This window comes from Aphelocoma coerulescens, chromosome 5, assembly GCF_041296385.1.
Source record: "Aphelocoma coerulescens isolate FSJ_1873_10779 chromosome 5, UR_Acoe_1.0, whole genome shotgun sequence".
Classification (NCBI taxonomy): Eukaryota; Metazoa; Chordata; class Aves; order Passeriformes; family Corvidae; genus Aphelocoma; species Aphelocoma coerulescens.
The window spans coordinates 53455022-53480131 of record NC_091019.1 but is presented as its reverse complement, the minus strand read 5'-3'; the positions used below and the strand labels follow the sequence as shown (position 1 = coordinate 53480131).

The 25110-nt window shown below is 39.1% G+C and overlaps 1 protein-coding gene across 1 annotated transcript in view; it reads right to left on the bottom strand.

Annotated features, from left to right (window-relative positions):
• Positions 1-10709, bottom strand: part of TUNAR (TCL1 upstream neural differentiation-associated RNA) — a 28022-nt gene extending 17313 nt beyond the window's left edge. The window contains exon 1 of the mRNA XM_069016120.1: positions 10679-10709. Coding sequence (XP_068872221.1) covers positions 10679-10690 — 12 coding nt within the window. The 5' untranslated portion in view covers positions 10691-10709. The remainder of the gene's footprint in view (positions 1-10678) is intronic.
• Between the last annotated feature and the right edge of the window lie 14401 nt (positions 10710-25110).

Sequence of the window (25110 nt, the reverse complement as noted above, 5' to 3'; positions counted from 1 at the left end):
AGTGGAGACGTGTGTGCAAAGGCCCTGTGCAGAGACACAGAGGTATGCCCTGAACATTTGCTGAAGCCCCAGATATGTGGCAGATAAATATCTGAAACAGGAAAGGAATGGAAAGTAACTTTCGGGTAAAGACACAAAGTGCAAAGCCAAGGTATATTCGTATTTTCTACCACAGCAACTTGTACGAGTGGTGAAGATGAAACCAGCCAATGATGTGATCCAGCTGTGGAAGAAATCAATGGCACAATTCTCACTGACGACCACCAGGTATTGGACTAGGCTTTGAAATCAAAAATTGTCCAGATGAGCAACTGTGAGAGAAAAAATGTAGTTTGTTGTAACCTAGTCACCCAAATTTCTAGTGTATGTACCCTACAGCCCTGTGTTAGTCCCTGAAAATGACCCACCTAGTAAGTTGTCAGCTCCAGTAACCTCAAAGAAGAAGACCATGCAACAATGAAGATTCACAGGAAGTCCCATTCTCTTGTCAGTCCTACTCTTGTTTAGTAACAGCTTATACAGAGAACAGCCCCTGCACCATGCTGCAGCATGGCTTTCTGGCTGAAGTAGTTAAGGAAAAGCACAGATACACCCAGAGAAACATCAGTAAAGATCAGTGGCAAGAGATCCTCTCTGCAAAAGGCTTTAAAGATAATGAAAGTATTAATCATTAATACCAAAAATCAACATAAAAATCCACATGTAATTCTGCTAACTGGGACCAAGTATGTAGTAAAGCAGCCAGTGAAATCAGTTACTATCTTTTTGGCATTCTGTGCTTGCAGAATTAGTTATGGGAGTTGCATTCACTCAGAATTTAATTCTCTAGAAGAGGCTGTTTCTCTTATCATTTCTTCAATATCTACCCCTGTCAGACCCTGATCTCAGTAACTGATATTAGCTGCAATCTATGTGGTAAGCACAGGACAAAAAGGTTCCCAAATTTCAAGTGCATCCTCCTCTTGGTAGGATTCACTTTCTCAGATGAGCTTGTGCCAAGCCTTACAGCCATTCAGAGCTTCTGCAGCTCCTGCAGGTACAGCAGGGCCAAATCCTGCCAGTGGCTCACAAAAGCAGCTTCTGCTGCTGCCTTCTGCCCACAGCCGAGGACAGCACAGAGCTCTGCTCACCCTCACTGCTTTCCATATGTCCTTCAGGACATGAACTGCACATGTACTGTAATAGATCCAAGAAGTTTTCTTTGAGTCCATGGTCTGTACAAGCATAAATCAATGTCTGTGTTGGATTCTAGGTTATGTGAAAAGCACCAGCTTTGCATATTTGTGCTTTATCACCCAATCAGTAGGCTAGAAGTAGTAAGTCCAAATCCTGAGAGGGTTAAGCCAGTCAAACTACATCAGTGAATGCTGTCTGACAGGGTAGGCATTGTTTGGCATGTATCTTAAGCTTTCAGGAAGAGCAGCCAGTGAGCAATGCAGTACTTGACCTGTCAGCATGGTACAGATCATTTACATAGCTTTTCACAAACATTAACAGATTAATCCTCACCTTGGGACGCACAAGCAAGGTTCAGTAGCCCTGACAAAAAGATCTGGAAGCTGTCTCCCGCAGTGATTGTAACCTGATTTCCAGGAGGATCAGCATCTTTACATCTTGTAAAAGCAAAGAGGATGGGATGTCATACCTCCAGACCAGGAGAAAAAGAGGTGTGAAGCATATAGCAGCTTTGTCCCAACCTCTTGTGTTTGTGGGGGACTGGGGCTGTGGGGACTTTCTTAAGTGCTCTGCCCTGGCTCTTGTTCAGTTCACACCAGCTGTGACAATCACAAGCAGGATGGTATCTCTCGCCCTGGCACTGAGGACAGGGGCGCGTTCATGTGCAAAGTGCTGTGTTTCATGCCCAAAGCGTAAAGCAAACCAAGCAGCTGAAGTGGAAATGTCCTACCTGGCTGTAATTTCCCTACCCAAACAGCTACCCAAAGCATCTCAGCTCATCTCAGTGGGATTGTTTTATAAAAGTAGTAGTCATCATATGAGTGAAAACTGAATTCTGAGCACAGAGCTTGGGCTTTGCATTGAGGAGCAGGGAGGATCTGTGATGGATATGGCCCACAAGATCTTACTGACATGCCTCATAGACCTAGAGACAAAGTGGCCCATAAGGCCATGCTGGCTGGTTTTTTTTTAATTTCCTAAGAGACCTGTGCACACATCACTTATGCAGCTGAGAGGTCTGGTCTTAGCAGTGTTACTGAGAGCTGAGGAGCTGTCTGTAAGCCACAGGGGACTGGGAGATCAGGTCTCTGGTGAGGCAGGACACGGTGTGATCCCACAGGTGTGTCCCCTCACAGGAGGGACATGTGCATGTATGCACTGAGGGGGTGAGAATCTTGGTTTATACCCACATGCAATGCATGGATGTACCCAGATGCACTGTCATGAGGTTTAGACATATGTGTCCACATGGACTGGGATAGACACAAAAAGGATCAAGGGAAGATGAATCCATACAGGCATCTGATAGAGATGTGGGCAAGGAAGACAGGACACCAGATTCTTTAGACATGCAGTAATTCATGTGCTGTAACTTGGTAAAAATTTTTAGCTGATTTTAACTGAAGGTCTCTGTTTTATGAAGGAAATTGCTTATTGATCCTGTCTGTCTACATCATATTCACACTGTGCTATTCATATGCTTAACCTGGAGGGACTCGGAAAGGTTGTTTCTCTCTTCACACACAACTTGACTTCTGCAGGGAGACAATGCACCTCCATGTGAGGCTGCAGCAAAGGATTGGAAGAGTTGGTGAGATAGGGAACATTAGTGTTCCTGATATTGAAATCCCTGTGGTTCCAATTTGGTGTGCCTTCTTCATATACTCAGAATATCTACTGAAAGCCAGATGAGAGGTCACAAATTAATTTGGAGATAGATTCAGCAAAAGCATTGTAGGATTCTCTCTGTACTATTACACATGGTCTGCTTATAGTTTTTTGGGGATTTTTTAGTGATGCTTTTGATCTATCTCCTCTTTTGAGACATTGCAGATGTGATTTGTGGTCTTTTACTAGCTGACTGAAATTCAGTGAGGAATGGAGCAGATAGTCTGGACCCTTCGGCATTAAACGTCCATTGTGTGGTTTTCAGGGTGGAGACAACAACAAGACTGAAAGAGAACAGTGATCTCTTAAAATTCCTTTTGAAAGCACATGAAGAGATGCAGAAGTTGTGGGATAACAGTTAGGAACAGAAATAATCGACAAGCCCTTCTTTAACCCCCTCTAAAGTGCTTGTGATATTAAAACCATGCAGTGAGGTACATCATATTACACAGTCAGGGTGTTCCCAGTGATATGACACATTAAAACATGCTGAGCATTACATGAAGTAATGTCAAAGATGTCATCACCCTTATGCTGAGCCAATAATACTTCAAAATTTCTCCAGAGGAGCAGGTAGAGTGTAGATTGTCGTACATTTCCACAGCAGTGCTTTCAGAACACATCCAGCTGTGCCAGGCTTCAAAGCATTTTGGTGCAACATAAAGCATTTGCTATGGAATGAGGCCACAGGAACCCAAACCAAATGGATATGACATCACTGAAACTCTTCAAAAGGTTTGTTTTCTAGCTTTTCTTAATACATATAGAGAATAAGTACTGTGTTCAGCAGCACAGAAACAATACTATCCTAAGGCCCATTGTGTTCATCCATTAAGAGCCACTTTCAAGAATGTTTTAAAAGCCCTTCTGAAATCCTACCTTCTCCTGCTAAGTATTTTGTAGTGCTTCTGTATTCAGTTACATTTACTGTGAAAACCTTGACAAACTCCCTTTTACCCAGTGTTTTGTTTAGATGCAAGCTACGGAAAGGAATTCCAACACACAGCTCTTAGACAGGCTTGTCATCAGCTTTCCCATTCAAAAAGCTACATGGTTTTGTTTTCAAACATTAGGCTTGTCTTCCTTAAAGGAAAGTTTCTTGCATTTTTAGTAGTTCAGTAATATCTCCCTTTGCAGACAGTATTGCTAGGTTTTGGGATGTGTCAAAATAAAGTCCTAATTTTTTTCATCAAATGTATCACTGTTTCACATGGAGGAGAAAGTGTTGCTTTTGAGTATCTAAAGACATATGCATAAAATGATTAATCTCAAATTTTCAGAAGTTAAGAATATGGACTGCATTAATATTCTCTGGAGCTCTTACAATGAATGAAATTCATTATTTATTTTTCATTATTTATGTTGATGGGCTTAAGTTGTTCTCCAATATTTCTTAGCTGAATAAAAACCACTTTACAGGTCAAAGTTAGGTAATTACCCAACTACAATAATTAGATTTACCTTCCTGACTCTTAATGTTGTAGAAAATAGGCATATATTATAAATCCCATGGTCAGATCCTCAAAGGTATTTGGTTCTCTTACGCCCTCTGATTTTAAAAATAAGTAGAGGCCATGTGATATGTTAAGTTCTTAAGCACCAGTATGCGTTTGAACTTAAACATCTTTATGTACTCCAATACCCAAGGTTCCAGGGAAAAAATTGCCAGCTTAGCTAGAAAAGACTTTCAGAACTTCTTTTATGATATTTACAGATGACATTAGGTCTAGTTTAGTATGGAAGGTTGAGGTAGGCTGGGGATGACCCTCTGCACCATCACTGTGGATGAAATTAGATTGCAGGTGATCCTTCTGGCTGCCCTGAGCTCTGTGCACTGGAGAACATTATTTTGAAGCAATTCGTGTAAATCCTTACTATAATGGAGTATGTATTGACAAAAGCATTCCTTTCTAACATTTTTCCATTATAAGCCAGTAAAAATAAAAAAATGTCAGAAAAAATAAAAGAGCATACTTGGTGCAGTATGGTCCATTTTAAGTTCTCTTCTTAACACTTCTAAGAAATAAAACCAAAGTGAGATGAGATTTCCAGTAAAGTATTGTTTTTAATCAGACTTTCATATTCTTCTCTATTAATATGTTGTTGAATAATTGGGTAAGTATTGTACTTGTCAGCATCCAGAGTCATGGAACACCTGGAGCTGCACAAACTAAGGCAGATACCACTTAAGCTTCTGGGATATTCTGCTGGAATTTGGTACTGATTCTAAAGCTCTGGCACATTTGCAAAAGCTATTTTTCCTTCCTGACGTACAAAATTTTTCTGACTTTGTATTAAGATGAAAAAGTCAGATTTTTTCCCCTAACTTGAAAAGTAATTTTAGCAGCTAAGTACTTTCCATATAAACCATCTTTTCCTTTTTCATAAAGAGGATACAAAACTGAAAGATTACCTTGGACAGAAGAGGCATACCAGGGTTAATAAGAATCCCTGTTAGGTCTTATATTCTCTCTTTCACCTCTTTTCCCCACAAGTGCTGGATTCATAATGACGTGTGAATCCTAGATAGCAAATCATAGGTCTTTTTATGTTTTAACTGGATTTCTTTTCTGGGCTAAAATTTGATTAATTTACCAAGAGCCTTCAAAACCATTACATAGCCCCACAGCTGTCCCTAAACACTGACAGCATAACCAGGTACATATGTATGTCCCCCAGAACCTGGATGGCATGTTTAGGATGTTTCTATTTAGTTATTTTCTGTTTAATATAGGATCTACTTCCCCTGTGAAGAAAAGTAATTACATAATTAATGGTTACATTCAAACCGAATGGCTCAGGAGAGAAAAAAGAATTTTTAGGACAACTGTGGCAGACTGGAAAGGAAGTACGCATCAGTAATTCCCTTTCACATTTGGTACTTCAGCTAGTATTAACTTAAAAGTCCAAATGCAAGTCATTAAGCAAAAAAATGAACAAAATGAAGAGCAACCTTGCAGGGACAGTGATGAACTGAGAATAAGGACATTTGGGTTCAATTCCGAACTCTTCCCTTGCCAGTATAGCTTTGGGCAGTTTCTTTGTCCCTCAGTTCCTTATCTATTTAATAAGGATATTAATACTCGATTAATTCTACTCCTTGCCTGCATGCCTTTTGAAGGCCTCTTGAAGGTTTTTGTAGTAAAAAGTACTACTTCTGGTATCTGTAAAACTCAGAAAAATAGAGGCCTGCTTTTTGTTGAAGACACAAGGAGAATTAAAGGAGGGAATCACCATCAGAGATTTTGTTCTACCACAGACCTAGTGAGAACTGCTGCTGAGTGTCAGTAACATGGGGCTATGTAATATGTAGTGCTGAAGATGACCCTTCAGAAAGCTTCTGGTTGAAGAATTGACTTGTGAGAGCCAACAAATATTGGGACAGCTATAAAAGACCTAGTGAAAAAAAATCACAACAAAACACTTCTCTGTTAAAAAAAAAAAAGTTGCAAAATTTCACTGAGAAAAATAGATAAACAGATAACTGTACAATTTATTGTAACAAATGGAGGTCTGATTAAAATTAAAGTATTTCCAAACATATTGATTTTTAGAACCTTTCACTTTTTAAAAACATTTCAATATTTTATCCTGGTTTATGACAAACACAGATGCTGATCTACAGAAATTACTTGACCAAGAAATATTCTTTCTATGGACACTTACACTTAAAAACCAAAACTTTAAGATTCGTTTGGGCTTTGTTTTGGATTATTTGCAGGCCTTTCAAAAATCAGGTTTCTGCTGGATCATGAATCAAGAGAGCTCAAGGCATTCTGAGTACATAAACTGCATATGTGCCACATTTTTCTTGACTAGAAATAGTTGATGTAGGTGTGGAAAACATTTCCACTGCTCAATATAACTTCCCTGACAATGCAGATGGTTCAAGATTTAATTCACGTTGTTTATCTAAAGAAACTGTTCAAAGGACTGAAATGAAATGCAGGTGTTCACAGCTTCAAACCTTTATTGACTAGAATCTTAAAAGAAAATGAAATTACTAACTTTCCTTGCTTTAGAATTGACGGGGAAAGCCAAATGCAGCTGTTGTGCAAGTTTTTAAATTATTTAAAATGTCACTAAAGAGTCTTAAGTCACAGCAAATCTTTGACAGAAACGTATGCTGAAGACAATGAACACCCTGTATGATGCAAACCCTTCTCTCTCAAAGTAACACACTCTTTAGAAAAGAATCCACTATTCTCACTATGTATATTATAGGGATAAAATAAACAAATGCACCTATTACTGCATTAGTGTACTGGATACGCATTAAGGTGTTATGCTTGCTTTTTTTAAAATATTTTTCTTTCTACTATAATGCATAACCTCGTGGAAAAAAAAAATCCTATGCAAAAAGGAACTGTTCTTTACAAATGACAGTTAATTAAATATTGCTTGTTATGTAATATATATCTTAATAATACAGTCATTTATAAGCATGCAAAATTGCACAGAGAAATAAAATCCAGATGATTTTATCTTTCCTATTTCAATATATATCTATATTCTTTAGGAAGTTTACTAAAATTATGATTTCATATTTTGTTTCTATACCATAAAGACCATAAAGTTCCTGGATCAACTAAAGAGCTCAACATCATGTATCAACTAAAAAATGAACATATTTGATGTAGTAAAATGCTGGGTAAGTATCCTTAAACCTAATAATAGTGAGTATTTTGTAAGATCAGTGATGTTTCAAATGAATCCAGGATGGGCTCCTGGAAAAATTGAAAATACCTAGTAGCTATGTTAATACTGTCAGAAAAATAATAAGGCAATGAATGATTCCAATGAGAATACACTTGTTCGATTCAGAGGCCACTAATAAAGGTAAATTTTTGCATACTCTGATAATTTTTCACTAACAATGTATCTGTACAGTTCCATGATCTTTAAGAATGTAATTAACCTATTTTTCTTTCTCTAATTGCAAGGTAAAAGATTCGCATAGGTAAAAAGAAAAATTATTTTCTTAGAAGGGAAATCCAAGTTATGCATGAAGCCTAATAAATTTGTTGCCATGACAATCAAAGAGCCTGGTCTTATAAAATCTTTCAGAATTTATTCACATGAGTAGTTCTTACTCACTGTGCTAGTTTTGACCTCTCCCATTCTGAGTGACCACCGTAAGAGGTGGAGCCAAAGTCATGGAATAAATGAAAACAATGGACATTTTGTGAACATTTCTAGACATTTTACAAGGGTGGTCCATAGACTAAGGGAATGTTATCTGCATGTTATGTGTAAATATGGGAAGGGGGGTTGATTAATGAGGATGTATTGGATAATGTGGGACCTGAGTATGATGCAATTAGTATAGAATAAGGAATAGAGAATGTGCTGGGTTTAGCTGGGATTGAGTTAATTTTCTTTCTAGTAATTAGTTTGAGGCTATTTTTTGTGCTAGAAACAGTATTTACAATACAGAGATGTTTTAGCTCTTGCTGAGCAGAGCTTCCACAGTGCAAAGGCATTTGGTGCCTCTCATCCCACCCCACCAGAGAGTGGGCTGGGGGTGCACAAGGAATTGGGGGGGTCACAATTGGGACAGCTGACCCCAACAGACCCAAGGGATATTCTGTACTATATGGTGTCATATAAAACATGTAAAACAGCATATAAAACAGGGGAAAGACAAAGGAAGAGGGGAGAAGGACTGTTCAGAATTATGGCATTTTCTTCCCAAGTAACCATTACACACAATGGAGCCTGGCTTTCCCAGAGATGGGTGAACACCTGCCTGCCCATGGGAAGTGGTGAATGAATTCCTTGCTTTGCTTTGCTTGAGTGCATGTGGCTTTTGCATCACCCATTAAACAGTCTTTGCCACACCCATGAGTTTTCCCACTTTTCTTTCTCTGGTTCTCTCTCCCATCCCACCAGGGGAGAGTGAGCAATCAGCCCTGCAGTGTTTAGTTGCCAGCTGGGGTTAAACAAAAACATTCATGCAAGTTGTCCCACTGATTGACATAGAGCTGCTGATGTGAGGTTTGCAATGGGCAACTTGAATTCAGGATGCAGTCCTTGTTCACATAGAGAGTTGAGGGGATGGCTTCCACAAGTAAGAGGTTCTTTCTGGCACTGAAGATGACAGTCATGGGTTGTGTTGTCCTTCCTCAGTTTTGCTTATTGGTTCTTAACACTAGTCACACATTTTCGATAGTAAAATACACAAAAATTCTGCTTCAATGCTCAGATATATGTGTTTTGAACCTTTATTCCTAAAATCAAGGCTGATTCCTCTGTACCCTACCGAAATATTTTCACACTACAATGTGTTTTTTCATCTGTGCTTCCACCTGCTGCAGTGATTTGAAGAAGTTGCATTACTATTTTCTCTTTAAAAACAGCCTTATGGAATCCTTCATCATACAAGAAGGCAATTTATTGGGAACTACCACAAAGTTACATCTTTTGAATAGTATTTAAGCTCTGATTCTTGTTCATGAGTCCTGCTGTGGCCTGGCTTTTGTGCTTTGACTTCATTCATCCTTCCCACCCTGAAAACCTGCTGCCAGGAGCCTGTCATCTCCATACACGGCTGCACAACCCATGAGACCTGCCACACAAACCTGCTCCTGATCTTTTTCCAGGTCCATCAAAAGCAGTCAGATTTCCAAGGGGTTGCCCTCAGAGTGGAGGCAGGTCCTTACCACAGTTTACTCAAGAGCCACTCAACTTTTCCTCTTCCAAACTCAGTGATCAACCAGGATGTGTAAGAAAATGCATATGTTTCACGTTGCCAAAAACCTTTTAGTTCTACTCTAATTTCTGAAACAGAGACCCAAATAATCCAGCCTTCCTGGAAAAGAAACCTGTTCTTCCAACTCAGTACATTCATTGTGCAATTCCTGATCTGCTTGACAATTTCTTGACAATGACACAAAGCATTTGTAAGTCAGGTAGTTAATAACATCTCCTTGCACTCCCCTAGCACCTTTCACCCAGGAAGATGAAACCACATTACAGCTGTTAACAAAAAGTATCTTGCAATGCCCACTGAAGATATTTCTAATAATTCTCATTATTCCTCTAATACATAGCAAAAATTACTTCATATAAGAACATCCCATACTGGATTTGTTTATTTTATGACCTGGATAATAATTCACTGTGGTCATTTTCGGCTTTCTGATGTGTAAGAGAATCTGTCTCCCACTGTTTCTAAAACACAGCATCCAAGTCTGCACTTGATAGGTGTTTCCCATGGAAACAAAATAAAATAGATCTTTTGTACCTGCCAGTATTGCAGACATTCAAAACCTTTCTGCAGCTTTCATTTACTAAAATAATATAATTCAGGACCATTCTTGCATTGACATAAGATTTCTTTTACCTCCCATTTTTGCCTTCTAGTGGTCAGTGCACAACTGAGGTGCAGGGAAGGTATAGAACTATGACCCCAGAGAAACAGACAGAGCAAGAGAAAGAGGAGGCAGGAGGAGGGGAATGGAGGGAGGGAGGGAAAAAGAGAGAGAAATGTCAAAGCGAATTCTTAAACATCCTCTTTAGCATGGAAATATGTACAATACATATTTCTGCAGATGTTCCAGCTGCAGATGTTCCAGTCCAAATGCAAATGACAGCACAGGTGTGCACAAACACACACACACACAGAGTCACAAAGCGAGGGAGAAAGACAGAAATTATCTTACAAAGCTGCTGCAGTAATCAGGACACTTGCTCCTGAAAACAACCATGCAAACAAGCATTCTTTGTTACCTTTCTACATTTTTTAAATATTCATTTCACTATTGCTATTATTTTATACCTCTCACCATATCGGAAAGATGGTTATTATTAAAAGGAAGGAAAAAGGCCTTACCATGCAGTGCATCAGGAAGAGATGAGAAGCACAGAGCATGCTGCAGAGATTAAGCTCAGCATGGCATTCAGATATCCTTTGGAATTGAAGAAAATTGTCCAACCCATTCTTCCTAACAAAGCGGACAAGTTTTCTCTAGGCTTGAATTTTTCACCAGAAGACAGATCCTTACAGTGCATTATATTTTCTTCTTCAGGAGATATATTTCCTCCAGTTAAGTTTCAGCTCCGCAATGCCATTTCCAATCAGCTCTAAGAAGTTCTTCATTCCCAGATTCACGGTGTCATCAGAGGGACTCCAAAGAAAATCAAAGAAAGAAAGAAAAAAAAGAAAATAATACCTTACCAAAGCCCTGAAATTACTATACTGAAAAGGAGAAGATATAAAAATCCCACAACACCCCCTCATTTACTCTATTATCTAGGTATTTCACAACAATCAGTACTACCTCTTTGGTCTCATATATGCAGTGCTGATCATGTGTAACATAGGAAGAGGCAAAACTTTCCCAATTTACACATGATGCATTTTCATTACTGCTGCTCAACTGTGTACTACCAAGCAATCCTTTTCATCCTAAGGCATCTTTAAAACCATGTGACAAAAACACCAGCTCTCTCTTTCCCTTCCCAAAGAACAAGAATATTAGAATTTCTAGAAAAATGTTGGAGAAGGTCTGACAAATAACCCAAAAATACAAATCAGATCTAAAAGCAAAACCCTTGAAGCAGGAGGCTTCTTGAGCAACGAGGTACTTTGCCTGGAGAATTTGGGGACACACGCATTAAGTACCATAGGGAAGGAGAAAGGGGGAATGAACGGTGGCTAACGGGGTGTTTGGAGCAGATGGGGTGGGACCAAATGGGTGTCAGGCAGGAGTGGGATCCTGAGTCACCCTCAGCCTCCTGCCTGCTTGCTGACAGCAGCTCGGGCTTCCCCTGCACTTTCTGCAAAGCATATTAATTGATTCTGGTTGCTGAGCAACTAACTCTGGGGAGCCACATCGAAGGCTCCGGTTCCAGCGCAGCTTCAGCAGCAGCAGCAGAGAGAGGGGATGGTCTCCCTGCCTCTCTCCTCCTCCCAGGATCAGTCACCCTACCCGGATGTCCTTAGCTGCCCTGCAGGGAAGCTTTGCAAAAAAAAGGAAGAAGCCCCCAGTAGTGCAGCAGGGAGAAGGGGTGGGATGCTCCTCCAGCCTGCAGTGCACTGGCAGGACTTGGGAGAGCAGCCCCACTTCATGCTGACAGCAACACCCCTCTGCCACCCTGCTTGGGGTGCCTGGCCAGTGGGGCTGGTAGCCACAGGAAACCCAACCAGCTATGTCAACAGGTAGGTGAATCAGGGTAGTGCAACCACCTTCTGGAAAGCAAAGATCATCTGCAAGATGTTAAAATGACAAGTCACACAGTTATCACAGAAATATAGACTAGACTGAATAGGAAGGGACCCACAGGGATCATGCAGTTCCAGCTCCTGGCCATGCACAGGACATCCCCAAGAATCCCACCATGTGCCTGAGAACCTTGTTCAAATGTTTCTTGAATTCTGTCAGGCTAATGCTGTGAACACTTTTCTGGGAAGCCTGTTCCAGTGCCCAACCACCCTCTGGGTTAAGGACTCCTTCCTAATATTCAATCTAAACCTCATCTGATACAGTTTCATGTCATTTGCTCTGATCCTATGTGAGTTTCTAGTTGAACATATGGCCACTTAAGCTCAGTCCCTGTCATAACAGTAACTATTGCTCATTCCTGAGCTCTTTATCATGTTGAACTTCAGACAGAGCAGACACTTTTCTGGCTGAAAGAGTGCACTCTAAACCAGAACCACCATGCAGAGGAATTTCCTAGGTATCTTTGATACTTTTTTTTTGAGAAAATGGATCTCTCTGACAAAACCTTATAATTGCTTTAACTGATACATATAAGTTCCATGGAAGAGTGAAGCAGCAAAGAGGCCATTTAGTTTTGGTCCACAAAAGAGATGGGATAACTGAGTAACTGGAGCTGGCTCAAATGGGTTTCTCCTAGAGTGCCTCAACTGATGGCCCAGTAGGATCAGCACAGAGGACTGATGCCAAGGGGATGGACCCTGAACAGGGCCTGACCCCTGCAATTTGTGGCAGGGCTTTCACTGACTTCTGTGGCTCTAGAGTCTGAAAAAAACCCCAAAACACCACGGTGTCTGAAACAGGACATTTCTCTTGTAGTGTATAAATCCTTAGTCAGATCATGGCATTTGTTCAGCACTGACTAAGCTGAATAGGTTGCACAGGTAAGATTTAAGAAATGAAAAGACCTCAACATTTCTCTCCCTGTGACCTGGCAGTAAGTGCAACACTAGATCTCAGCCAAACTGCTCATGCATGATTACTGTCAAAGATCTGAGCTAGATCAGCTCTTTATTCTGTTATAGTGATAAGTTAAAGGGCAAGGCCATGAGAACTGCCTTAGCTTGCAGTCACACAGCATAATTATCTAATTCTCCCCTTGAAAAAATCCAACCTCTATCTAGTAAGACCTAGTTAAGTGGCAAACACCAGGTCTTTGTGAAAAGGAGAACAGTTATGTTAAGGAAGAGAGTAACATTTCTGACAGTAGCTTAGCTGCACCACACTCTGCTTTCATGCTTTATAAAGAAAGATCTACAGTTTAGCCTCATTTTCTTAGCAAAGCCAGATGCTTCACATATATTCAAAGCTCAGGAAGAATCATTAGATCCTGTTAGCAGAGCTGCTGTATGAAGCAGATTACAGAACATATTCAGTTCATCCAACATGTTTATTGATATGAGCATATACTGGGAATTCCTAATCCCCCAAGTACAACACCCAGAGAAATATGGGACCATTTAGACTAAGGGAACAAAGAGAGGTGGAGAGATTTCACAAATTCTTGCAAAGAAATGATTGAGCTGATATGAATGTATTTCACCAAACACATAGTAAAGAAAGATTTCTTTCAGCATGATAAGTTGTAGTCATTTTATCTTTCCACTATTACTCCTTTACATTCATGCAGATGCCTATTGTTATCCCCAACAGTACAATCTTTAAAAAGTGTGACAACAAAGTATTAATATTTTAATGTGATTTTTTTTGTACTTTATTTTTACAAGGCAGAATACCAAACAGTGTTGAAGTTCTCTGTATTGGAGAAAATATCATTAGAAGTTTCAGGGAAGGGCAGGTGAAGGGCAAAACAATAAAACAAAAAAACCACAGAAAGAAAGCAAGTCAACAACAGGTGATTTCAGGTGATGAAAGCAAACTAGTGTGTAAGAAGGAGCTATCAGATTATTTAAAAAATTAGGAGAGGTAGGTTTGGAGATGTCGACATTTGTGCAACTTTTTACCTTTTTTTTTTAGAAAATGCAAAGCTGCTTAGATAAAATTCAGTTTCTTACAGAAAGCAAGTACAGTATCTCTCTTTCACTTACACAAGACTTGAATTTAATCTCATATAAATGCCTTTTATTACTCATTGAAAAGGCTGGCTAATGCATATGTTCTATTCCTATTCCATTTCTATGTATCTTTTCTCTTCCCAATTTTATATCCTTTCAATAGTAGCATTATCCTCTTTGAGAAAATGGATGTCCCGTGAACCGAAGGACCAGAGCAAGTTAGGACCCAGTCAGCCCTCATTAGCTGAGGGAATGGTGTTGCTGATGTCCTATCAAAACCTGGCAGCACCTTCCATGGTGCCCCCTACTACAGGACCTTGGGTACCAAAATAATGGGGACATGAAACAAGCCATGGCACCAGGTTGGGCAATTTCTGATCTTAGATGGTATTGCCAGGACCTGATAGTGGAAGAAAGTCCCCAGGGAGACAAATGGGAAGAAAAAAGACACTTCTGTCAATATGCTCTAGTCCAGAGTGTAGGTAAGGGCCAAGTGGAAAAATGGCCTTTGAAGAAGGCAAGTGGGTGCTGCAGCAAGCACGAAGTGGTGACTGAGGCCAGGGACCTTTCTCTGGATGAGTGAATGCCTGTGCTGCAGGGACAGAGGGCAGCCAGGGTGGATGGGCTCCTTACTGTGCTGGGCAATTGCACTCCTCTAACCTGAAGCAAAACAAAGACCCCTGGCAACTTGGAAGATGGGGGCACAGTCTGTCAGACATTTAAGAATTTGAAGCAGAAAAATCTCTCGGGAATCTCCCTGCAAGTCAGGAGCAGGGAGACCAGAGAGCTGGAAGCAGAGGTGGACCAGCCTTGCTCCTTGTGTGCTCAGACAGCTCCTGCAGTGCCTGTCAGCAGCAGGTGCCTTCCCGCAGCACAGTGCAGAGGCCATCAAGTGACACGGGAAACCTCCTCCCCAGCTGCCCCAGCTGCCTGCCACAGCATGGCCCAGACACTGAAAGCAGATGAAACACCTTGCTTCCCAAAACATTAGCCTTCATCATCAATCACAGCTTAATAATATAAAGACCTAAAGACCATCACTTTTTTCCTTGCAAGCCGAACCTTTTCCAGTACCTGTGATTCGAGAAGTGAATTAGGTTTTTAAATGCGGGATTGTATGTAAAGTGCACAGTAATTTAATTAGAAATACAAAGGTGTGCCCACATAATGAAAATTCTTTAACATATGAAATAAAAGGTGTAATTCAATTATTAACCAAATTTTGATTAAAAACTTGTGAAAATTATTTGCAAGTGTTCTGAGTATGTTCCTCATTTTGACCTTTTAATATCCTGTGTCACATTTGCTATTCAGTCAATTACAGCACAAACAACTGAATTGATTTCTTGCTTTTTTTAGTTTAAATGCCGTAATACACGCAGGAGAGTCTGAGCCGCAGTGAGTGCATTTCCAGATCATCAGCAATTAATTGAAAAATCTAACCATAAGAAATAGACCTTTGTTCAAAAAAATATCCAAAACATGACAGAGGATATACACATAGTTTCATCTATCTGCAGAACATTTAGCATCCTTAACCTCTATATTTAACAAATTTTAAATATAATATTATTGTAATAATTATTTTCCCTATCCTATATGGCAACTGGTCTCTTTTTTTTCCTGGATTCCATCAACGCAAATCAGACAAGGATACCATAGTTGTCAAAAACTTGCAACACTAAGAAAATACTACATGGTAAGTAAATGGTAAGTAAAGTCAGTAAAATGAAAAACATTTAAGATTTGTTATTCTCTTTCTTTCTAATAAATGCTGCTTTATTACAACTTAACTGCCAGCTGACTAAAGAATAATTAAAGGTTGCAGCTTGTGTGTGATAATTGTTGGGTTTGTTCATACTTCCACAAGTTGGTCTGAAACAAATATTAGTGGATCTGACTTGTATTTCATTTATGGAAAAGGAAACCTCTTACATTCACTGATTTCAATGAAGTTGCCCTTAATTTACATCGATGTAGCCAGTAAAATTGATTGCAGTACTAATTTTTTGTTCATTGAAGAGTTAGCTTCAGTTTAAATTTGTTATGTACCAGCAATATAGCACTGCTTCCTTACATCACCCTAGCACTAAAAATAGCATTTCAATACAGCTGTATCAAAAATGTATGCACAAAAATATGACTACCTGGCTAGTAGCACAGCCACTTTCACTGCAGAAAATATATACACTAAGCATCTTTTTTTTCTTTAGAAAAAGAAAACCTGTTTTGAAATAAACTTCTTAGGATGTAAAAGAAATACAAATGAATTTCAACCCATTTAAAAATTGATGTCTTGTCCTAGACTTCCATTCTGTATATGCAATATACAGTGGCAGTTGTATTTTTGGGGAAAAGTCATTGATATTGAAAACACAAGTTAGATATCAAAATAAAGAGTTTTATCCGAATCCTCTGCAATAGGTAGAAAAATACTTCCTTATTTTTATGGGAAGATGACTGAGCTGTGTTCTTAGGAGATTCCTCCAGTCTCAGGCAAAACTGCTTAGCCTGTTGCACCAAATAGAGGCAGACTTGCCCCTCTAATGCTGCTGAAATGGACTAGTTCTGTGCTTACATTGCCACTCCAGGAGACAAGTACCGTTTTCTGAGAGGCAATGATGTGTTTGCAGTGCCCGTGTGCAAAGTGGAATCTCATTAGAAAAACAGCAATCTTGTTGTACAGCCATGTAGTAGGATAGGACATGCAATGCATGAATTCATTGAATCCCATGGGTGATCATCTGCCTGAAATTCTTTTCTAGATAAGTGTGTTCACACGTGGCAAAAAAAGCTCCCAAGCAGCAATAGTTATTACTGCTGAATAAATATTCACATTATTTCTCAACAGGCAGTATACCCACTGGGAAAAAAAATAATAGTATGCTAATGAGGGATTAGACAGACATGGGCTAAATTAGTCCTACTACAGTTCTGTTAAGCTCTTGGGTGTGTATTACATGACACTACTATTTAATACCATAGAACAAAAATTTCTCTCTCCCCTCTTTTTTTTTCCTTCTTTTTTCCCCTTTCTTCTCTCTTTTATTGTTTATTTGGGTTTATTTTTTTCCCCCTTTAGTAAAAGAGGTGGAGGTTTCCTTTCCTGGGTTAACTTCCAAGCATTAATGAAAAGTAATATAACCTGAATATTTATATGATTCACACCTAAACCTCTTAATTACTACACGGGATGGTGCTGGAATTAATATTTCATAGCAGCAGAAGTAGTCCTAAATTGTATTCAACTCTCCAAAATATACAGTATCAGCGTTGTCATGATAATGCATGGTATTTGAATAAATGCACCTTGAGGAATTTGACAGAAGCCAGATTTAAGTAGCTGCTGGCATTTCTATTCTGAATACAGCTGATCTCCAGAATACCAGTTTTCTGACTGGTAAAACCACTCAAATGCCTGTTCATTCTTTGTTTCACAAAAGATGCAGAAGCCAGTTTGGTTTTCTTTTTGCCACTAGTAGAGGTGTCTTTGTAAGCATCTTTCTGGTGAAAGTCACTGGGAACAGCTCAGAAAGTCTCTCAAGTAACAGAGAATGCCCCTTAGCTAGTGGGGGAAAAATCTCCATCAGCAATCCTCTGCCAGGCTCTTTTAAGTCCTTTCAAAATAGTCACTCCATTGATTGGTATTTTGAAAACTTTACTGATTAATAAGGTCCTGGTATTCAGAAGGATTCCACAGAGCTAAACAATGCCAGCAAAATACAGAAATATAGATCCACAAGGCACTCTGAGCTATCGCTTCTTAAAAAGAAAAACCAGCAAAACAAGACAAATCAAAACCAGCCTGAACATGTTAACTCTTTATGATATATCTATTTCTTAAATATCCCAATTGCTTTCAGGCTTTTCCTTGGAGCTGGTGTCTGTTTAATTAATTAATCACAGTATTTGCACATCTTGAATGCTTTGTTTTAATGTCTCACTCCCTTCTGTGGATTTCCCTGCTGTGAGATTTTAATGAGAGCCATTTCTCATGTTTTTATGCAGAATTATTATACGGAGGAGAAAGTGATAATAACTCAGTCTTCTGTTAATTACACTTCTAATTATTCTTAGAAGTTTATTTATAATTGTGTCTGCCAGCAGGATTTGTTTCAATTATCACAGCCAGATTGGAAATGAAGCTTAAGTTAATTCTTTCTGTAAACAACCATATTTTACAACAAGCAAACAAGAAGTATTAATATTTATTTTTAACTCAAAATACTTCCTTCTCTGACAGTCCTTCTTGTAAACAAAAATCTTAGAGAATCATGTAAAATTTTTGCCCTTCAATACTAACAATATATAAGGTAGAAAATGTTCTCAGAGGACACAAAAAAACTTAATTAAGACAAAACCTATTTATGGTCAAAGGTTTTTCTTTTTTTTTTCTAAATGGTAATAAGGGCTTTTACTTTAAAAGTCTTCAAATAAAAAACCTCACCTCTAGAGGCACAGCAGTGCCATTACTCAAAGAGAATAAGTGTTCTTTCAAGGGTGAAAGGGAAAGAAATATCTATTTTTGATGCTGTTAGATTCCCGTTTGCAAGCTAGGAAACCCCTTGTTTACCACAGTATTTCTACAACAATGCAGACTTCATCTGAAAAGTAAGCTGCCCAAAGATCTCAGTTCAGGAAATCCTGTTTTCAGGGAAAAACTGTTCAACAAAACTCATCTTTAGAAAACACAATCCTATATATATTATTTCATTTTTCATATGAAATAACATTGTTTTTACCAGAGCAATCAATCTAGAAGTAATTATAGGATGACTGAAAGAGATTTAGAAATGGACATTTCAGTATGCACAGATGATTGAAATACACATTCTCTTCCAATAGTATTAAGTGTATAAAAGTTAGGGTTTAATTTGGAGTGAGATTCATATCTTGATTATGGAAAGAAGTAATAGCTATTTGTATAGGTAATGGATTTGTAACCTGACAGACAGAAAACGACAATGTGCAATACTGCATATTTAAAATCTAGAGACAAACAGTTTGCCTTCATATCGAACATGTTTCCCTTCGACACCGGTCCCCTGCAACCCCCTGCTCCCTCACCAAAATGAGCACTGGAAGAGAAGCCTGTGAGACTTACCTGTTTGCCTTCAGAAGATGAAGAAGTTTAAACCATCAAAGTTCTTGTAACAATCAGCCACTAGCACTTAGCTTATGTAGAAATAATTACATTCTTCCATCTTTTAGATTTCTCAGTAAGTGAAAGCTGGTGATGGATGCCAGCAGCCTTGTTAAAATATCACTGTAATCCGTTCTGGAGATTGCTTAGAAAACCAAGTCATAAACATGCAGTGTCTATAGCTTCACAAGCAGCTCAGCATTTTCCAAGCGTGTATACGTCTTCCTTTTCCAACACTGTACTTCACAGAGCACTCTACCTATCTTCATTTGAGTAGAAAGAACACAGTTGTTAAAAGTAAATCCTGGGTGAACAGAAACATTCTACGTGTTTGTTTTCTCACATCAAAGAGTTATTATTTTAGGAAAGGAGACACCCGTTGCGTTTTTTGGTTGCTGCTCTTTCCTCATCAAGAAAAAAAGAATAAAAAAAGCTTCAAATAGAGTAGCAAGAAGCAAAGAAGAAGATACAGCAGTTCAAGAAGCAGCAGGCAAGGTTGGGTGTCTTGTGATTGCTTTGAGTTAATACTCCTCAGGGGGAGATGAAAAAAGCACGAATACAGCAAAATCTGTCTTACAGAGTAAAAATCTGTTGTATAAGCTGGTCTCTGGAAAAGTAAAACAGCATGTGCATTTACTCCATTAATTTCTAGCATGCCAGCATGCAAAGAAAATTGGTAGCTTTCTGTTTATTAACAGCAAACAGGTAGGAAGGAAGAAAGAGAATTCAGTATATGTAACTACTGTAATTGTTTCTGCTCTCCTGAGAAATGTATCAGATGTATTGAGGCTGTGTATGTGAAAGCAGTATTTATCAGTACCACAGAAAATGTTATCATTATCAGTATTTTCTGAAGCATATGTGGAGGATGAACAATTAAGAATGCTGCATCCCCTAGATGAAAACAGCACATTCGTGACTGGTCTTTCTATAGCATAAACATAACAGGTGTTTGGACTCTCTGGAAAATATGACTATGAAAGCTCTTACAAGAATCATAAGTGCTGAACACTTTGGAGTAACTGACCCAATTACTGGCACGAAGTGATGGGATCTTCAGCCTAAAAGCCCTAATTCAAATCTCACTGAAGCCCATGAAAATAGATTTTGAGAGGCTGTGGATGAGGACCTTTGCCAGCTGGCTCCTGTGTCCCTGGGCATCAAAATACAGCTAGATCACAAAGTCACCAAAAACAACTTGGAAGAAGCTGGTTGAAACCCTGCTCTGACCTGAAGTTGTCCTGGATGTGACAGTGTGATGCTGGGTCTGAATTTGCTCAGATAATATATGCAGCACAAACACATGCCTGTTCCCTTCAGGGCCAAAAAGAAAACAGTCCATTTATTTGTCTGATGAGTCCAGTCACAGACCAAAATGCCACTGAGCCAAATGCTATTCAAGCATAAAACAAAGAAACTCCTCAGCTGCATGAATTTACTGTCCAGCTGTCACCTTTCATACTTTCCACACATACCACCCACCTGCAGCACCACCAAATCTTGCAGAACACGGCATTCTTGACTTTGAAGCTTTCTAGTTATTAACCCTGCCATACTTTGGGTCGTCTTTCCCCTTATCAGAGCTTGATCTAGCCCTTTCCAATCAGTGGAAATGCCATATTTTGGAAGAAAAAAAAAAATTAATCCCTCTTTCTACTATCCCTGTTGTTAGAGAGGCTGGAGTCAAAGTGTATCTGCGTGATACACTGGAAACATGAAAAATGGGGAAAAAAACAGAGCCATGTTTCATATTTTCTGGGGAACTGCACATGCCAGATACAGCAAATACCACATCCTTGGCACAGAACAAATCATCAATAGCTCAGGGCTTTGCCTCAAAATGCTGTAGCACTTAGTTTGCATATTCCTTTCTTTTCCATAGTCACAATTCTGCATTTTGCTGCGATCTGGGTATTCTAGGCTTACATGTTCACAGAAAACTACCTTCCATTTGAGGGAGCTTTGGCTGCTGATCCTGTAGAGGAAGAATGTGCTCTTATCTCCCGAAGCATTAGATATGCTAACTACTCCCTTTCTATATCTGATACCCAGGTGGAAGGCAAATATTCTTTCTAGATGCACAGCAACCCCACTGACCCTGGAATAGCCACAGATAGGAAGGTGAGAACAAGACTTTTTGAGCATTGCAGAGAAAATCCCAGCCCATGGCCCAGTCCAGCAACTTTCAGTGACATCTTGAGTTGTATCAACTCCATTCAGACTCTACTAGGTCCTTAAGAAAATTTCCCTGTTCCTTGTCAGCTTTGCAATGTTATTGGATGTTTGAGCCTTCCCACTGGCACAGGGCTGCTTTCCAGAGCACCACATGCAGCACCCTAGTGACGAAAAGGCAGTAAAGCAGCAATTGCATCATCTAACACAGCACATGCAAGCAAACAGCACTTCCACCCACAGAGAAGCTGCCACTGGTGCAGCATGCAGTGCTTTTTGCATGCCCACCATACACTGGGCTGAAACTACAGAGGAAGGGCTACTCCACTGCAATAAAGTCTCTGGTGTCACATGGCAGAAATCTCAATGCACATCCTGTTTTCAACTCACTGTTGACTTCTAAATATGCTTGCATTGTGTATTTTTAGCTTGCCCAAGGTTCCTATTTTGGGTTACCAGCCTGACAAATCCTTGAAGAGGTCTGATGTTGAATGAACTTTTGAAAGACTAGTGCATTTTAACATTGGGCAGTGGGAGAAAAAAATTAGAAAGGCAGATATATCAGTAGCTTCTTCCAGAAACAGAGGTCAGTGGCCATGAAATTTGTCACTACCTTGTTAAGCATCAAAGACTTCAGTGTTTTGACACTACAAAGTGCACCTGCCTCTGGTAATTATTTTGAATGTCTGAATTATCCCTCTTCCATCAGATACAATAATCTTTGTGCAAAGATATTTGCCTTATATTCTTTACAAAATACTTCCAACACTCAAAAATACATTTTGGGAATAGAGGTCAACGTGTGTATGTCCCAAAGGCAGAATATTAATAACACTGGAGGATCTATAGTTTTCCATGAGACATGGCATTTCAGCTACTGACTGTAAAAAATTGAATTTGTTCCAAGGGTTGTTTTTGCATAGGAAGGTGACACTACCCTTGCAGAGGACTTATGGGTATTCCCTTCTCATCCTGGGAGAGTCTGACTGTCCCAGGAAGGACTCTGAGCATCTTCAGTGCTTTTTGAAGGTCAGAAGGGACTGAGTAAGGGTATATAAGCTCCACAAGGAGACAGGATCCTAACAAGCATAATATAATGCTGTACTGTGTCATCTGGATTTTCTTATATACTATTCTAGCATGATAAAAGGCTTTCACAGACTGGGATCAATTAATTTTATGAAATACATGCACCAAAGACCTCCAAATATTCTTTTTCTTTGTATCCTGTTCAGAGAATCCTCATCAAAGCAATTCTCTCTCTCCGTCTTGGCAAGTTGTTTTCACTAAATAATATATCCTGCACATTTTCCTTGGTGAAATGTAATCTAATGGTAAAACAGTCCCAAGACCAAAAAGGAAATACTAAAAAACATAACTACTAAAAGTTAGCACTGTCCAGGGTGCAAAGTCTTGTTAGAAGGAACAATAAACACGAAACACAAAGATAAACAGAGGTGGAAACTGGTGTCTTTAACAATAACATTACTTTTATTTCTAGCCAGAAGCATAAATCCTGAGGCACTCTGTGCATATCCATATTCATATCTAGAATAAATTTGTTTGTGCTCAAAGAACAAGTCCCAGTACAGGAGATTGAGGAAGTTGAGTCTGCAGCCCAGGGTTCAGTTGTGGCTGAAGTTCACCCATATTTTAAAATAAAAATTTGTGATCACTTCTACTCACAGCAGCAGCAGCAGCAAGAAATTAAAGAACTGTGTTTAATTTTGATTAAGCTCAAACAATTCTTTTATGTCAGATATTAAATCAGTTCTAACACTGCAGAGCTGGACAGGCTGCCACTGGGCTATCTGGTGTTCCCTGTAAGAGAGTAGAGCCTGTATTTCAACATATCTATGTCATGCCAACACATGTGTCAACATGAATCTAAACTAACAACTTTTTATTTACTATCCTGTGCTCAGTATAAGTGCCCAAATATCTACGTCAAGCTTGACAAAGAGGTAGAATTTTTTTCATGGTTCAGGGACAGAAACCCTTTATCAAAGGAAAATTATTCTGGTCTTTCAGCTGCACTAAGAGAAGGTTACAACACATTCCTTTCAGACATCATGCATGTGATGAATGGGGAAATACTGCAATAAGCTGCCAGGATATATCGATATAATGCCATTTTTTTCCTCAGACTTTCATGAACTCTATAGGGTCCAAAAGTACAGTACACTCTGAAGTGAGCTAAGTCCATTAGCTCTTAAAAAAAAAGTTCTAAACTGCTCAATCACCCCTCAGAACCCTGAAAACAAAAGATAAATTACAAAATGGAGGTGAAACAGAAAGAGGATGATTGAAGGCCAACTCAAGGATAAAAGTAGTGGTGGAAAGCCTAAGAGCAGGGCTAAAAAATAGGCAGGTCGGGGGAAGAAAAGATCTATAGGAGGAGAGTTGGAGAGAACAGAGGTATAGGTTGAAGAGGGAAATGTATGACAGCATTGAAACTCATGTAGAAAGGACAAAGGTGTGAAGCACACAGCCTGGGATCCTGAATTCAGGTAAGAAGGCAGAGGATTCCCCAAACTGCAATTTGATCATGTCATGGAATTAACTGCCTACGTCAAATTCTCTTCTGATTTACTTTCCAGGATCCAATCCTTGGCAAGAATTGGGAAAAAAAAAAAAAAAAAAAAAAAAAAAAGAAAATGCGCATTATTTTGGTTGTTCATATCTTTAAACAGCTTTAGCCATCTTTCTGCACTAAGATTTTACTAAGATTTCTTACTGAGAGCAATTCTTTCCATTCTAACTGTGTTTTCTACATGTTGTATAGGTGCCTGGTATCTAGATACTTAAGACCAAACTATTTTCTCGTCGAGGACTGGGTCAAGTTCTTGAAATCTGAGCTGGAGCCGTTTCAGAAAATACTGCCTCACCCTTTCAATGCCATTTGCAAACTAAAAGTCACCACCAACAAGCTGTCAAAGCTCAAAAGTATGGAAAAGTTGAGCGTGGTAGCTTTTTAACTTCTTCTGACTCCCCAAACCACACCAGTTTATCTTTTTCCTTGCTTCAGTTTTAATATCATGCATTATTTTCCACCAAGTGCTATTCTTTTGAGTCCTCATGAGTGTAAGCACTGTCCAACTAGGACAAATCCAAAGGGATTACAACCATGGGTGTAATGGCAACAAGTATGGAACTATTATATTTTACAAATATAAGCTTATAGGTTAATTCAGGTAGGAACAAACCTCAGGAAGTCAATGACTCTGACCCAGTTTTGCCTGCTTGTCAGAAGTACCCAACGTGCTCCCAAACTTATCTGTAAGTGAAGATTTTTACTTTTGCACATCTTGAACAAATGGGAAAGACTTTGTTTTATTTCTTCTCAATTTTTCTTTGACTGCATTCCTTCAGGAAAAGATAGTGCTTAAGTATTATGAATGTATTACAATCATTCTCACTGCATGCTAGACTGTAAGGTTCATAAAACAAAAATAAATGAACCACACAATGATTCATGCATTTCATGAGGAAGATTTTTGGAGTTGTGAAGAAAAGATCACATATGGAAGGTGCAGCCCAGTCATCCATTCATACAACATTTGCATTATAGAGCACCTGTGGCCAGTTCTTTCTCCTGAGCCCTTCAAAGAGTATGTGAAGTGACATTTTTTAAACTTTGTTTGAACAAAAAGAATCTTTGCATCTCATATGACTCATTAAGTCTACAGAGCCATAATGTATCAATTGAGCT